General features: G+C 36.2%; 1 protein-coding gene across 3 annotated transcripts in view; it reads right to left on the bottom strand.

Moving 5' to 3' along the window:
• VPS13B (vacuolar protein sorting 13 homolog B) overlaps positions 1 to 16,553 on the bottom strand; it is a 1,074,400-nt gene that overhangs the window by 292,098 nt on the left and 765,749 nt on the right. For all 3 annotated transcript variants that reach the window (XM_044668639.1, XM_044668631.1, XM_044668624.1), the window contains exon 33: positions 1,593 to 2,283. In XM_044668639.1, the coding sequence (XP_044524574.1) occupies positions 1,593 to 2,283 (691 nt within the window). The remainder of the gene's footprint in view (positions 1 to 1,592; positions 2,284 to 16,553) is intronic.

Genomic DNA, 16,553 nt, shown 5'->3' with positions numbered 1-16,553 from the left:
ATTGTGTGTGTGTGTGTGTGTGTGTGTGTGTGTGTGTGTGTGTGTGTGTAATAAGAAGATTGAAAAGGTAGTAGGGTAGATCATAAAAGGCTTTTGAATGCTGAAGAGAGGATTCTGTATTTGAAAGTAGAAATGATAATCAGTGGTCTACTGCATGTATATTGGTGAAGGAGTAGGGGAGAGGAAGATAACTTGGTCAAACCTACCCTTTAGGAAAATCATTTTGCTAAATGGAAGATACTGTAGAGTGGAATGGGGGAGATACTTGAAGACGGTGCGCCAATCAGCTGGCTATTGCAAGGGTTTAAGTTTAAGGAAGTAAGGACTTGAACAAGGGTTGGCAGTACCAAAGGAGAGAAAGGGACACGTTTAAAATATGTTGCTAAAGTGAAATCAAATGATCTTGGAAATGGTTTTTGGATATTGGGAGGGATGGGGAAAGAAATAGTGAGGAATCAAGAATGACAGAATCTGGGGTATTGGGAAGCTGGTATACCCTCTAGAGTCACAGGGACGTTTTTGGGGAAAGAAAATGAGTTCCCTTTTAGGTGCATTGAGTTTAAGATATTTAACATCCAGTTCAAGTTGTCTGATAGATAGTTGAAGAAGTTAGACTAGAGGTCAGCAGAAGGGTTAGGGCTAGATAAATAGATTTGCGAAGCATCAGCATAGAGATAATTAAATCCAGAGGAAACAGAGTTTGGGGAAGGAAGATCCAGTATTTAAAAAGGGTTATTTAGGGATAAGCTGTGGTAGAATGGCTTAAGCAGGTGAAACAAATAGATGTCCTCAAGAAGTTTAAATTCTAGCAAGAGATAGACACATGACATTCATATGAAAAACATGCCATTGTGTACAAATGTGGTGAGGGAAATATGCTCAGAATGACTTCTGTATTCCCCACAATGTTAACAGAATAGAGGAATTTAAAGCAGTGTACTGAAGATATACTGGAAATTCTATTAATACTTCTTGGAGAATCACAAGACCCAAAAAACTGATCTGATAATGCAGGGTCATATTAAAGTTGTTTACTTTAAGCAATTTTTTTCATTATTCTAAAATCTGAAATACTTATTGGGATTTTTAGATTGTCTCTTGTTAAATTAGAGCTCTCCCTGATTCTTTTATAATAATAAGTAAATAGGAAATGAGAATAGCAGAGTTGTCACATCTCTTAAGGTTTTTCTTTAATTTGACAAGCTAGCTTTATTTTAAAAAATGTTTTTTAGATTTTTTTTTAGATGTGAAATAGCTTTATAAGCTAACTTAATGGGGACCTGCTAAGATTCTCTTTTTCTATCTAAACTCTGGAACAATACAGCTCTTGGTTTTCCTGTTCCTGAAAATATAATGTCTAGTTTTATAGCAAGAACTCAGGACTCTCAGGCCAAATCTTAATACATTTCAATTATTCTGTATTCTTAAACTTGATTCAGCTGTGAGACATGAATTTAACAGCCTGAAAGGGAAGGGAGGAATGCTTTTTGGCCTACTAGCTATTTTTGTTTGTTTGATCAATCCTAAATTTTTGGAAATTAAAACTAATTTCATTATTGTAGTTAACACATTGGAAATGTGAAAGCTCTTACCTGTACACCTGTAGCTGGAGGCTACTCCTTTAAGCACAGCATCGAAAATAGACATTTCTACCCTCTGTTTTCGGTGGTGGCAGCTAAGCAGCAAAGAAGGTTGGGATACCACAAGATACACAAATGGGTCTAATTGTAAGTCTCCAGCTCCTCTTCGTCCAGGCTGTCGCACAATAGTGATGCCAAGGGCTTGTCTAGCGGAAGACCTTGTGGATGAATGAAGATTTTCTAATGAAAGAAGTCCCATTTTTCTTCCAGAAGGGAAAGAAATGCTACTGCTTACAAGGTCATCTGCGGTCACCTTAGAAATGCAAGTGTGGCTGGGCTGAGGAACGCCTTCTGACTCAGTTGTTGGTAGGTTGAATGAGTTCTTGCAGACTTTCTCACTATCATTCTGATCTTGTGTTTTTACTTTAGGTAAAGCTGTACAAGAGTAGGTCATCAGAGAGATTCGGCTTGCAGTAACAAATATGTCAAAGGGAATAAAATTCAGATTTTTCACAATTGATGACTGGTGGGAAGGACGGGCAATTCGATGCTGACTGGCACCACTACGTTGCTCTATCTGAACAATTCTAATTTTGACACTGTCGCTACCAATGCCACTGTCTTGAGCTCCACTATAACGGGAAGATGTTTCTGTCATACTTCCATCAGATGGATCCATATTTTTCTGTTCTTGTTTGGAGATCTATAAAGGAAAATATTAAGATCATTCTATAAGTTATAGTCAAGAAATATTTCTACTTGATTGGCAAACAATTATACTAAGTGTGATGGGGAAAAGGGAATTATAAAAAAATCTGCCAAATGCAACTTCTAATGCCATCATCCCTCATGAAAACACAGTAGGTGTCTGCTCCAAAGAAATGATGACTTGCTTTAGAGGGCCAAAAAAATACATAAAGGGAAATGAGGAAATATGGGTTTCTGGTCTCTAAAGTACAATTTGGAATTTAAATCTCTCATCCTCTGAATTAAAAGGAAACAGTATCCATGAGAAGCTGTACTACTTGAGAAGAATAAACTATCTGACAAAAGTACCTTATTCTAAGTTGTGGGCAACAGTATTTTAAAGTATTTGATAACATAAAACTGTCCTGTAAGATTTTCTGGAGTTGGAAGTGTGTGTGTGAAAATTAATTTCCTCACATTATAAACTTACTGAAAGAATACGTAACCTATCAAGTATAAATATCATATATCAATACCTAGAACTATTCTTTTTTTTTAACCCTTGTACTTTGGTGTATTGTCTCATAGGTGGAAGATTGGTAAGGGTGGGCAATGGGGGTCAAGTGACTTGCCCAGGGTCACACAGCTGGGAAGTGGCTGAGGCCGGGTTTGAACCCCAGGACCTCCCATCTCTGGGCCTGACTCTCACTCCACTGAGCTACCCAGCTGCCCCCTTCTAGAACTATTCTTTAAAGTAATGTAGGTACTTAAAACAATTATTAAGGGAAAATTTAGTTATTTAAAGCTGAATTTTTCCTTATTCAGTGCTATCAGTTCTCAAATTTTCTCTTTCCATGACTTTTCTATCCTTCTACACACTTCTAACACTTCTACTCTAAACAAGCCCTCACATAACTATGAGAGGAAAGGAAGCAAGGATGGGTTGATTTGTGGACATCTGTAATGAAGGAAGCAATATGCCAATATACCTCACTGACAAGTGTGCTTTTAGACACCTTCTTCTAGGGCTTTCCAAGTCCCAATTTGAGAAGCATTGTTCAAGTTCCAGAATTTCACCATTTTCCCCCTCACCTCAAATAACAAGGTTTTTATTTAGTGTATTTCCTGTAATAATTATTTATCTGTGAATATACTGCATCTCCTTAAAAGAATGAAAGCTTCCTGGGGGGGGGAGGGGAGGAGGAGTGCTGCTCACTTTTATAACTATAATCTAAATGTCTTGCTCAAGTGTTTGTGGTTCATAAGAGCTTAATAAATGTTTGTTGACTGATGGACTCACATACTGTTTCTCAAAATTATAAACAACTTGCTTTTAGAGGGCTTAAATATGAAACAGTTTTTAGGCTCTCAAGGAGAAATGTAATAGTAGTATAAGAAAAGTTAAATAAGTTAAATCTCCTATGCTTAACTGATTAAGGAAGAAATACTTCTAAGGAAAGGCATTTTGTTTTCAAGTTGGAAGACTTAGGTTTGTTTGTTTTTTAATAAAAAGAAAAATATTTTAAAATAACCTTAAAACAAAACAAAAATAAAAATAAGAAAATCACAATCACGATAAGTAACTGATTTTTTAAGCTTTCAAAACTGACATTTTATATTTCCTTATATAATATTATTCCTAAATTCTCAAGTAAGTATCATGTAAAGAACAATTAGCTACGGCTCAAGAGATAAAGGTTTAGATGTTTGTGTTTGAAGAGTCTAAGTCTTTGCATTCTTCATTAATAACCTACATCCTGGACTCATTGTGGTAGGTAAGTGAACCTGAGTTTTCAGAGACGACCTTTGGGAAGGAACAGTAAGTTCTATCATCAATTTGGAGTACCTGTAGGTATGTTTGTGGTCCAGAGACTCGGCCTATCAAGCTCTTTGATGCTCATCACCAGAATGAGGGTCATTAGGTGATAAATTGTTTTTTAGACTTGGTCATTCACAAGTTATTAGAGAGTGTGTATGAGCTACATCAGTAGAAGTATTTATAGATCCCTTAAGTATAGAAATATTCTTCATACTAAAAAATCCTTTTTGGTTATATGTTATGGCAAACCCCAATCAGCCAAATTTTGTGAACTTCTGAGGCATATAAAATGAATACTGCTTCATTAATTGAAAAGCAAGAACATATAATGGTTTTTAAAAAGATCCAATTAGCTGTCAGTATTAAATATTCTCTTGTTGGTTAAGGCACCATAGAACAATAGATTGAGAGCCAGCTTCTTAGTCAGGAAAACTTAAGTTCAACTCATTTTGTTCATTGGTGCCTCATACTTTTAAGATTTTATACATATTAGAGAGCAGGTGCAGATCTGAGAGATTGCTACTGTAATAAAATCACAAGTTTAGTTACAAAACTAAAAAATTGATAATCCTAGACTGTCCTTACTTGGAGTCCATGAACTTAGAAGACAACAAATATTTTGACCACACATTTTAAATATAATTAGTATCTTTGGCAATCCTATGCTTTTTCTTTTATGTATTAAAAAAGAAAAACAAAACATTACTCTGAAAAGGGGTCTAATTTGGGTTTAATTAGACTTCTAGAGAGGTCCATGATACAAAAAATGTTCAGAACTCCTGATATAATCTTTTTCTTACCTAAAATGAATTTAGTGCTCCCTAACATGGTTAACATGGAAGGATCAATCATAGACAAAATAGCGCCTATTTCAATTGACTAAGCATTTTCTTTAACATCAACTATGGTAGGTCACTATTAAAAACTTATTAAAATGTTATGGCCATGCTAGTCTCTAGCTGCTATTAAATGGATTGGTAGCATGAAATCAACAAGCAGCAAGAGCAATGTGGAGACTACCTCAGATCACATAGGTTCCTGAACAGAAGTCAGATGGCAACACATCTCAGGCACATTCCAAGCAATATGGAATTTGACCCTGTCATCTGGAAATGACTGGCTGTGATTTTTAGTTTTTAAAAATCAAGGTATGCTCAGGCTTAACAATCTGATTTCTAAAAATGTTTGCTCAAAGTTGAGATTTCTGTCATTTTCCCTTGCTGCAGAAATAATATTTTCATAATTGAAATAAATAAGCTACCAACTTTCAAGACACTGCAGATATTGAAAAAATCTGCTGATGTGTTACTAGTGCACTGCAGATATATCTGTTACACTGAGGAGTACTCGACCAGCTATTGAGTAAAGTTTTACAGTTAATTAAATGTGCCTGGCCATAAACTTGGGCATCAATTTACCATTCTTTTGTGGAAAAAGAAAACTTCACAATGAAAGAGCTTTAAAAAGACCCTTTGCTTTACTATAGGCTAAAGGGACTAATAATTTAAGTTGTCAAAAACAGCAATATTTGCTTGCTGTTAGTGACTATAACAGAAACATTTATCATTGGGCAGTATTTGTTATATCAGTTTTACTCTTTACATAACCCATTTAAAATGAACAATAAAAGTTTTCTTTAATTAGCTACTGGTGTGCATTAACATGATCATGATTAAACCATAAAAACCAACTGTACATTACTCTGGTCCCCTCTCCCATATGTTTTAAATTATTCTAGTTGAAAATGTACTTTGAGTCCCTTTTAAAAGTTCGACCTTCTGCTTTCAGAGAATTAAATGCATATTACTGTAGTGGAGAAGATAATGTTTCAGACCTCCAGGCATATATTAAACACACTGGCAGCACATTAGACAAAATGCTTGACTTATTAGATACTTCCTATTCTAAACAGTGTCATCAAAGGCTAAAAACAAAATCCATATAAAAGCTGCACAATGCTTCCACACAGAACCTGTGCCAAAATCGCTGTACTTTCCAACTAATGAGGAAAGGATGTGTACTCTTAACATATGAATGTAAGATTTTCCAAGCATTCACTTTAGGAAACTGGGCTATTGATTCCATATGGCTTATGTTAAATGAAACTGTATTGGTAAAATAACCTTTAAGATATCTGGCATGATAACTGTAATTAAACAGTATTCAAAGGGCTAAAACAAAAGAGAATTTGGTTCCACAATAGCTAATTAAAATAAAATGAAAAAACACAGCATGTCATCTATCAAGATAAATTGTTATTGTTTAAGAACTATTTAGATACTGTTAAAATATACTTTTAGATAAAATCTGAAAGGCCTGGAAAAATATTTGTGGCTTAAAAATGGATAGTTTGGCGAAGAAAAAAGTATAAGACTCTGAAATTTTATGCGGAGATAACAGCTTTAAGGCTTTGAGCATAACCAGATGGTTCCTAAACTGCAGGAATTCTACAGTTTCCCTGTCAATGGGCTTCAATAGGAGGAGGTTTTCAATAGCTAGGAAAACATGTCAAGCTGATAGTTTACTTCTTAGATCTTTTCAGTGCATTTTCCCATCCTTTCCCGGTTATGAAGTCTACAGATACTAGCCACCATGTAAAAGGTGCTGAAAGCTCCACTAGTAACTAGGGAACTATGGCTAATTTTTCCTTTTCATGTACTATGATAGGTGAGGTTACCAGTTTAACCTTTTGACTTTGGAGGGTGGGAATGAGGAATGGGGCAGTTGGTACATTATATATATGTCTAAAAGGGAAGTCTGGGATGGTACTTGAATATTCTGATAATGAACAGAAATATAGGAGAAAATCCGCAATAAAAGTAATTAAATGTTTTCCCAAGATATATCTCTCCTCACTTAAGTAGTCTCAGAGTAGAGGAAAAGAGAAGTCTAATGACTGTATCCTAATCAATCAATAGAAATTTCAAATAAAAGGACTGAGTTTTGAAAGAAAAATGGGTAACGTATTAGAGCTTGCAGAAAATTAATCTTATAACATAATTATTTTATTGCAGGCTGACAAAATATTTAAGTGTTCCATAGCAGTACTTTGTATTCTTTTCCATTTATTTGCTAAAAACCTAATTATATACACTAAACATAACTCTATCTGCATACTTTTTCCACCTTCTAATTATAATTATGGTTATATAATGGTAACACTGAAGTAATATTTCCACTGCAATAGTTACTCTAATGCTGATCAAAATATCTTTAGCCAATCATGAGATCATTTTCAACATTACATAAATTATGGAAAAAGTCACAAGTGTGAAACCACAGAATCAAAGTGCCAATCACATCTGGTCCATCACTATGACATTTGACCTAATTTTATTGCTCTTGCTTAAAATATAATATTTTCATGGACATAGGCATCATGTTCACTTACAAAATCAACTGTTATAAGAGAATAAAGCCAAGAGCTTTTAAGGATGACAAAGAAGATGCTTTCCAATTTTGAAAAAGCTTATGTGCTCCATTATCAAAACATCTAAAGTCAAAACACTAGCAAACAAAGCTTCATTATTATTATCCTTCAAAAGGGTCTGTTACTGTCTTTTGTTGTCTGCCCTTAACATGGGCAAATTCTGTACTGTTAATGCAACATAAACACAAAGTCATTCTGACAATTAGAAATACTTTCCTCTAATTTAATAAGTTAATGTTGTTAAGCAAAGAAACCAAATATATTTTTCTTGGGGTCAATGTTAAAATGATGTAACCATCACAGTACAAACTTTTATCCCTTCATTCTTCCACCTCCTTTTTGAGTAATTATGAATTTGTCATGTACTAGGAAAGGATAGTTTTAATAGCATGCAAGTATCCAAACTTAAATAAAAAGGAATTGTGAGGGGAGAACAGATTGTCTATTTTATTGTTACAGAGCCAATTTTGTCACTGAAGAAAGAGGCTTTATTGGGTATACAGAGACACACTGAATGCTAGAAAGTAAAGGCTGTATTTCTTATTGTATTTCTCTCAGCTGAATATTACATATGATCTCACATACCATAATTATTCCCAGTTGGATATAAAAGAGAATTTTCACAATAATGTAGTAATTATGCAAAAGAGCAGAACTAATGATACCCATCACTGCCTAGCAGATAGGATGGTAAAAAGGACTACCACAGTTTCAAATTCCCCCTTTCATAAGCTAAATATTCCGGCTCTTTGAAGTCCCATTAAGAGTCTACTTACTACTACTGCCTACTAACTATCAGTTCAAGTATTCACATATTGGTTCAGTGCTAACAGCATTAACAGAAACAATAGGCCATCTCACAGTCTATTCTGTGTTTTATTGCAGTCTGTGTTTGGTCTGTTTTACTAATTTCAGTGGTAAATCAATCAACCAGGAAAGCCTAGCATTACTGTTGAGTACAACACCTTACAAAGTATTGGTACCTAATTCACTTTCATATACTGAAATAACCTGAATTAACTAATATCTGCACATATAATGTATAAATATACACACTCTAAAAAAAAATAGGGTAAAAAGTATTCTAATTATTTAAAATGTTGAACATATAATTCTGTAGTCTATTCATGTTCTCTTTCTCTTTTTAGTTACATACTTCTATTTTAGGGGACTATGATGGGGAAAAAATTACATTGGAATGAAACAGTATAGAGGGCCTTGCATCAGAAGCAACTTCTGTTTAAAAATGAAAGAGAAACAAATTGTTCAGTTTGGAAGCGAAATCTGAATGATTTTTAAAGATTTTCAATTTAGTTTTGATTTGACTAATTTAATAAAAATATTATTTGACATATATTTGACTTTTCATCAAAAGAAATGCTAAAATTGTCATGTTATTAACTATTTAAAAACAAAGTAGCTACTGTGTGTTAAAGGTAACTCTTCACTAAAATTCAAGGTTCATTCCATTGCTGTCAATGCGGAAAGCATTTTGTTGCCCTGTGGCTGCTTAAAATTTTTCAATGGGATTAAATCAGCTGCAAGTCCTCATTATACCACGGTTTACAATTGTGTCTAAATTCTGTGTCTGTTTCTCATAGAATTCTACTCAGAGTGACTTGGATTGGCTCCTTTAGAGCTCCTCTGATTTTACTAGAAACAACTGTATTGTATCAGCCTCTCTCATAAACTTCCTCTGAGATGGGATCAGCTCTGAACCTGAAGCACATGAAAGTTTGCTATGCCTGTGCTGGCTGCAAAAATCACCAAAAAAGTTTGAATTGGGCCTTTGCAGAAAAGCTGAGCTATAATATGTTCATTAAATATTCCAGTGACCCTTTGACCAGGTGCACATTATCTGAAAGCTTCCCACTAGCAATTAGCAACTAACAAATATGCATCTTTAATAGGAAAATTCTAGTTGAACTGCAGAAGTAACGCCTGTGGATAAAAAGTAAACAAGTTCCTATCTGATAATCCCTACTGAAACCCATAAATATGTACCCATATAACATTGAAGGAATCGTCGGGTAAACCAAAAAGGCAAAACTCAATGTAGAGTTCTTGGAAAATTTTAAAAATCAAGTTTGCTTTTTAAACAAAATCAATTTTTCCAAAGTACATGATAAATGACTTTTTTGCATGTGAAAGTATCCTTAAGATGGCTTAGAGTGGGTATATACGCAAGAACTTTTGATTCATCCAAGTAATTGTTTTAATAATGTCCAAAGTTAGTAATTTAACAGCATTACACAACTAACTTCTATTATATTATTCCATTGATTAAATAGACTAATAGTTATTTGAATTTCAAACTTCTTTCAGTTCAGATAGATACCTTTCCCTAAATGACATTTCTTTTTTATTTTTTTTATTTTTTTTTATTTTAAACCCTTAACTTCTGGTTATTGACTTATAGGTGGAAGATTGGTAAGGGCAGGCAATGGGGGTCAAGTGACTTGCCCAGGGTCACACAGCTGGGAAGTGTCTGAGGCCGGATTTGAACCTAGGACCTCCCGTCTCTAGGCCTGGCTCTCAATCCACTGAGCTACCCAGCTGCCCCCTCTAAATGACATTTCAGTAAAAATTTGAGATGATAATCTTTGGTAAATTTCCTTTGGCACCACAGGACTTAAATGATGTATGGATGGCACTTATCAACAAGTTTCACCAGCTATTTCAAAACTTATATGAACAGGCAGAGGAATGCAAAGTGACCAGTGGGCAAGATGAATCTGAGAAGCATCTTTTGCACAAATTTCTTTTGTATTGTAGTAGTAACTGTTTCTTCTCCTCACGCATGGTCACTAGGCCATACATATAGCCTTACACAAATCATTATACATTTTTGGTTACTGAAGACTGTCAGTTTCTGAAGCAGGAAAAAATTTGTGCAGTGAATACCAAGGGCTCCCCAAGAGCTAATCACAGAACACTAGAAAAATTGTCTCTTATTTCCTACCAGTAAGTCTTTACTACTTGAGCAAAATAGCTTTCCTTTTGTCACTGAATAGAACCTTCCCTCTCAGTCTCTATTCAAGTCCCATATGCATGTTTCCTTAGGTCATTTCCATGCATGTGGAACAAAGAGAAAAAAAGAGATTCAATTTGGCTACCCTTCTTCAAATGACCAAATCTCATCACTATGTTATATGAATTAACACTAGTCTTATTTCCTAAGCAGTTTTTCTTAAATAACTCAAATTTAGACACAAATGAATAAAACCTAAAAACTCAACCATGACATTATAAAGATAATCATACACACAACATAACATATTTTAATTTTAAATTTATTTTTATCATGTATTTAGCAAATACCAAAAAACATGAACATCTCAATTTATAAATGTAATGCAGAGTTGCTAGTAAAAGCCTTTGCTTTTGCAAATTCAACTGTAAGCAGCCCTGGAAGTTAGGTTTTAGAATGTTCAGAAAAGATAGTTGGAGCCTGAGGCTATAAATAGTGCTGAAGCTCCAGCTGAAGGGCTTTGGCCTTTTGACTTCAGCATCGGCCTGTGCTGATTGTCTTTGGGGATTTGGACCTAGTTTGATTTCTCTGGACCTCTCCCTGATTTCTCCATCTACATCCCCACTATTTCCCTTGAATTTCCCTTTGGGCCCTGGGAGGAAGGGTGAGCTTGGTGGTTGGACATTGTGGGTTTAATTTCTGTAGGCAAGTAGGTTATCCTAAAACAAGCCACCCCTAATTTAGCGATTTGATAAATATTTCACTTCAAAGGCAGTCAAACCTTCCTGATTGGGAGAGCAGGCCTCTCTCAGTCTAACCCTCTTCTGTGACCCATCCCCCAGCATCACCCTTCTCCCTAGCAGAAGTTATAAAAACCTGAAACCTCTTTCCCTCTGATTATCCCTGACACTAATAAATCCCCTTTGTTACCTATACAAAGCCTCTGGTGAATGATTGTATTGAAGATTAAGGCAAAGGCTGAAGAGGGAAAAATTATTTTCCTTTTATTTTCTTGGGGAAAACCTAGGCATCCATCTTGAGACATCAATCAATCAATTTCACTGGCAGGGAGGAGCCTTTGACTCCTCCCTCAAAGGACTTTAGAAATTAACAAGAGAAACCCCCATCCTTGATCTAAACATTTCTGACTGGCCCAAATTCCTCTTGTACCTTAGAGATACCTTCCCTGCCTTGAAGAACCCAGCCTATTTCCTCTCAGTATCCTTTTTCTCTAGCCTCAGTGAATAAGCCGGTTTGAGCTGTCCTCCTGTATACTCCCATCCATTCCCTTACCATCCAATATACCACCTCATTCATCCTTTCAATACTCACCTAACCCCTTTACTCCTCCCTATACCAAATTGCCTACTTATTCCATAACATAAACTAGAGAAATAAGGAATATATATGGAATTGTGAAGTCTGTCACATAGGTTGTTGTTTTTTAAAACTATGTAATACATTTAATATAATGACAACAAAACTCCTCCATCAAGTATTGCTCCCATGCTTCATTGTGGCACACAGGTGATCCTAGACTCCAAAACGCTTTTCCAGTGGAGTGTAAACTGGCAGGCTCAGAATGCTAGAAAGACTTTGATCTGTTTCTGAGGCCCAACCTACCTAACTATGGCCACCTGGTATGAATTTTTTTGTCTATGGAAAATCATGAAACAAAGAAATAGAAAAAATGTATATCTTGCATCTCTGCAGTAACAATGGCAGGGTAGTGGGAAAGGGGGCAAGAGGTACAAAGAACCACACAACTTTTTAGACTGTCAACAAATTCAATTGACTGGTAGTACTCTAAGGATAGTGGATGTATTGCTGGAGAAGTCAAATCTCTTTGGCCTTGACATTCTATAAACATGCTATAAACAAAACCAGAAGAAAGAAAGAAGGTGCAGCTAAATGGTAGGGTGGCTCCCTGGAACTCCTAGAGAGATATAAAGAAAGGTGAAACTAGAGTGGGTTTTATCATTAGCCCAAAGGTCACAAGAAACATTTCATGGACCATTTGGTCATCATATATTACAGTCCTAATGATGAGTTTTTGTAAAAGCCATGAAAATAACTGCTGCAGATGAACTTGAGAGAATTACTAGAATCTTGATGAGATCATCCAGATTGAATCACATAAACACTGACAGTTGATCACTTTAATGCAAAGGTGAGGATGGGGAGAAATATATAGGAATGTTTGATAAAAAGGAGTTAAAGAGCCCCCAAATTTGTAGATTATATAAAAACCTCATGTCTTTCGGTCATAAACACTTTAGGAAAAAAAAATTGGTTAAGTGCAGGACTTAGTAAGTACCAAGTAACAATATGAATAACAGAAGATATCTTAACATGCAGGGGAAAATATTTTGTTAATGCCAGTCAAGTGGCATTTAAGTACCTACAGTATGCCAGGTACTGGGCTAAATAAACTCTGGGATTTGGGAGTTATCCCCGAGTCAGCATTTTTGGTAGATAGTTATACCAGTGGTGTATCAGAGATGAGAATTAGTAAAAAAACCAGAAGAAAAGATGTTTAGAACATTCAGTGGATATGTAAGGAATTAATCTATAAGTGAAAAAGCCTTTATTTTTAGTTGTTTACTATGTGCAAAGCACTATACCAAACACTGGGAAGAAAAACAGAAAAAAGAAGAAAGTCCTTATTCTCAGGGAGCTCACTTTCTAATGGAGGAAGTAATCCAAGAGGAGGTTTAACTTTCAAGTCATATGGTGGTTCCCAGGTTGCAGTGGCCAAAGAGATGGATGACATCTTTTAAACTCTAATTCCTATGGGAATAACTTCTGTTTTTGACATTAAGCCATTTGATAGCACTAGGGGCCATGGCGCTGGAAGTTTTCTGGATCTTCATTAGCTGTGGCTACGGAGGGAACTTCAAACTCTCTAGAGCAGTGATTCCCAAAGTGGGTGCTACCACCTCCTGGTAGGTGCTGCAGCGATCCAGGGGATGGTGATGGCCACATGTACATTTATCTTTCCTATTAATTGCTATTAAAATTTAAAAAAATTAATTTCCAGGGGGCTAAGTAATATTTTTTTCTGGAAAGGGGGCGGTAGGCCAAAAAAGTTTGGGAACCACTGCTCTAGAGCAAGTTGCTAGTTGACAAGCTGGATTGCTCAGCAGATAGTAAGTTGGGCCCCAAATCATGAAGACCTGAAGTGAAATCCAGCCTCAAACACTTCTAGCTGGGTGACTCTGGGTAAGTGACTTACCTCTGTCTACCTCAATTTCCTCATCTGTACAAAGGACCTAATAAGGGCACCTATTTCCCAGAGTGGCTGTGAGAATTAAATGAGAGAATAATGGCAAAGTGTTTCACAGTACAAAGTAAGAACTATATAAAGGTCCGATCTTATGATCATCACAACCTCCTCAGAGCTGCTTCCTCAGATGAGGGCTATGGGGCTGGGGTGGGGGCTGGAAGGATGGCTAGTAGCCTGGGAGGGCAGTGCTATTCACAGGGTTCAGGCCTATCCCCTCTGGGATCTAGGGAGGTTGGGGGGGAAGTGGTGCTTTGACAAAGCTTTGTTTGACTCCATGTCTTTCTCCTTTGCTACTACAGATTGGCTCACTAGGCCTATTTGTGGCAGTTGATTGGCAGTTGTCAGCATGAAAGAGATGGCACGGCCTTGTTTCCAAAAGCAAGGAATGCTTCCCTTTTAATGATGGCTGTGGGATTCATGCTAGAAGCAGGGTCTGGGTATGGGAACTTCATTATTCCCAGGGCTGGAGGGCAGAGGAAATCCAAGGCAGAGTCCAGGTTAAAGAGAGAAATTCCCTGCAGTTGATGAGATCCCCCAGTTGCTCTAGTTTGGAGGTAACTTTTTACTGATTGCATTAAGCTCTAGAACACTGTAAAGTTTCATTTTAAGCATCTGGTCTGTCTATAGAAGAAAGACCAAATGGATGAAGAATGCCAGTTGCTCAGATTTCAAAATACATTTGTAGGGACACTCTAAATAGCTTGTCCAACTATATCCATGTTTGAGGCAGACAATAGAGATGGTCAAGTGGGACCAATTGTTGAACAGGATGAAGAGAGGAGGATTAAAACTATGAAACTCCTTACTGATCCCTAATCTTCCCACAAAAGCAAAATCCTAAATTTTCAATATTTAAATTCTTCCAGTGTTGCTACATAACTGTTAGACAGAAAATAAGTGCCTCTGAAGAACTAAAAAAGATCATCCTGTAGAAGTTAAGGAGGAAGTACATGAGCACTTTGGGGGCAATGCTACCATTCTACCTCCATAAAACTTACAATTAAGGATTATATTATTTCAGAAATCACATTACCTTCAGTCAGGCTGTGCCATGAGTTTATGAAGCTTAAAGAATGCTATTTCTATTATGTTAGCAACTGCCTAACATAGGTTTATTTCTTTTTTTACTTGACTCTTTTACTCATGTAATAATGATGTAATTTTTTTTTAACCCCTGCTTTTGGCCTTCAAATTAATACAATGTATTGGTTCCAAGGCAGAAGAGTGGTAAAGGCTAGGTAATGGGAGTTAAATGATTTGCCCAGGGTCACACAGCTAGGAAGTGTCTGAGGCCAGATTTAAACTTAGGACCTTGGCTCTCAATCTACTGAGCCACCCAGCTGCCCCCTGTAATGTTCTTTATGAAGGAAGATGGTACCACTTCTTATTGTTCTCTATAGTTTTTAAAATTATAAGCAGATAACCTGACAAAGCATCAAACTATGAGCACTGGGCATATGTGAATAGTGTTTATGTAGAAAACTTATGTCAATAATTTAGTACTTCTAAGCTCACTGTAACTTCTAAAAGGCAAATCTCAGTCAAGTGGGACCCTTTTAGGGTAGGACTACGGCTGGTTTTCCCAAGGTTGAGTACTATGGGAAGGTCCAGGACCTTTGAGCTTAACAATAGAAGGGTTTTCCAAACTTCCCCCTTTCTGTGAAAACTATCATCTCCTAAATACACAAGTTTGCAATCATAGTTATCTTTGATTCTCCTCTCTCCTTTACCTTCTCTTTTCAATCAGTTGCTGAGTTCTGTCTCCATAGAACCTCTCACATCAGATTCATTCCCTGAACTCACAATACCACCACTCTAAGCCTCTGATAACTGCTTCCATGGAGGTTGCACTAGTGCCCCAATTGCTCTCTCTGGTTCTAATCTTCCCCTCTCCAGTACATCCTTCATACAACTGCCAAGATAATATGCCAGTTGGAATATGTCGCTCTCTTGCTTAAAAATGTTTAGTAACTTCCACTGTTTGTAGTATGAAATATAAACTCCCCAGCTTGGCATTACATGGACTTTCAGAATCTGGCTATAGCTTAAATCTATAGTGTCATTTTAAATTACATCCCATTACACATTCTATCTTATAGCCAAATTGAACTGTTACCTATTTTCTGCTCAATATACCATCTGTTGCTTCTATGAATTAAAAAAGTTCAGCAGAATAGCACTCTCCACTTTTCCTCTCTACTTTTCTGAATCCCAGTTTTCCCTTGAGATTCTATTCTGATGCTACCTCCTTCTGTTTAGTTGTTTCTAATACCTCTGGTTACTGTTCTCATCCTTCTCAAATATTCCCAGAGAAACTCATTTAATCTCTTTTCTTTCTTCTTCATTCCTTATATTATGCTCCATCTGGAAACATATTGTAGAGTATAAATTCCTTGAGTGCTGAGTCTATGTTTTGTTTTTATCTCCTTTTTTTTGTATCTATATTGTTCAGAAGATCATCAGTTTTACCTAAGAAGAGACTTTAGAGGTCATCCAGCCTCATTTTCCAATTACAGAAACTGAGCCCAGAGAAGGGAACTGGCTTTCCCAAGGCTAAATAAGTCCTAAGAAGTAGAATCATAATTAAAATCAAGATCCTGTGACTCAAAATTCAAAATTCTCTCCCTTGTTACCAGGAAGATATGGGGAGAGGAGAAGGGGAGAAAAACATCAATTGATCATCAAAAAGCATTTATGAAGCCCCTGCACTGTGCTCCAGCTCCAGAAATACAAAGGAAAAAGTTAAAGAAATTCTTACTCTTAAAGAGTTTACATTTTAG

This window comes from Gracilinanus agilis, chromosome 1 (assembly GCF_016433145.1).
Source record: "Gracilinanus agilis isolate LMUSP501 chromosome 1, AgileGrace, whole genome shotgun sequence".
NCBI lineage: Eukaryota > Metazoa > Chordata > Mammalia > Didelphimorphia > Didelphidae > Gracilinanus > Gracilinanus agilis.
This window is presented reverse-complemented; position numbering and strand designations above follow the sequence as displayed.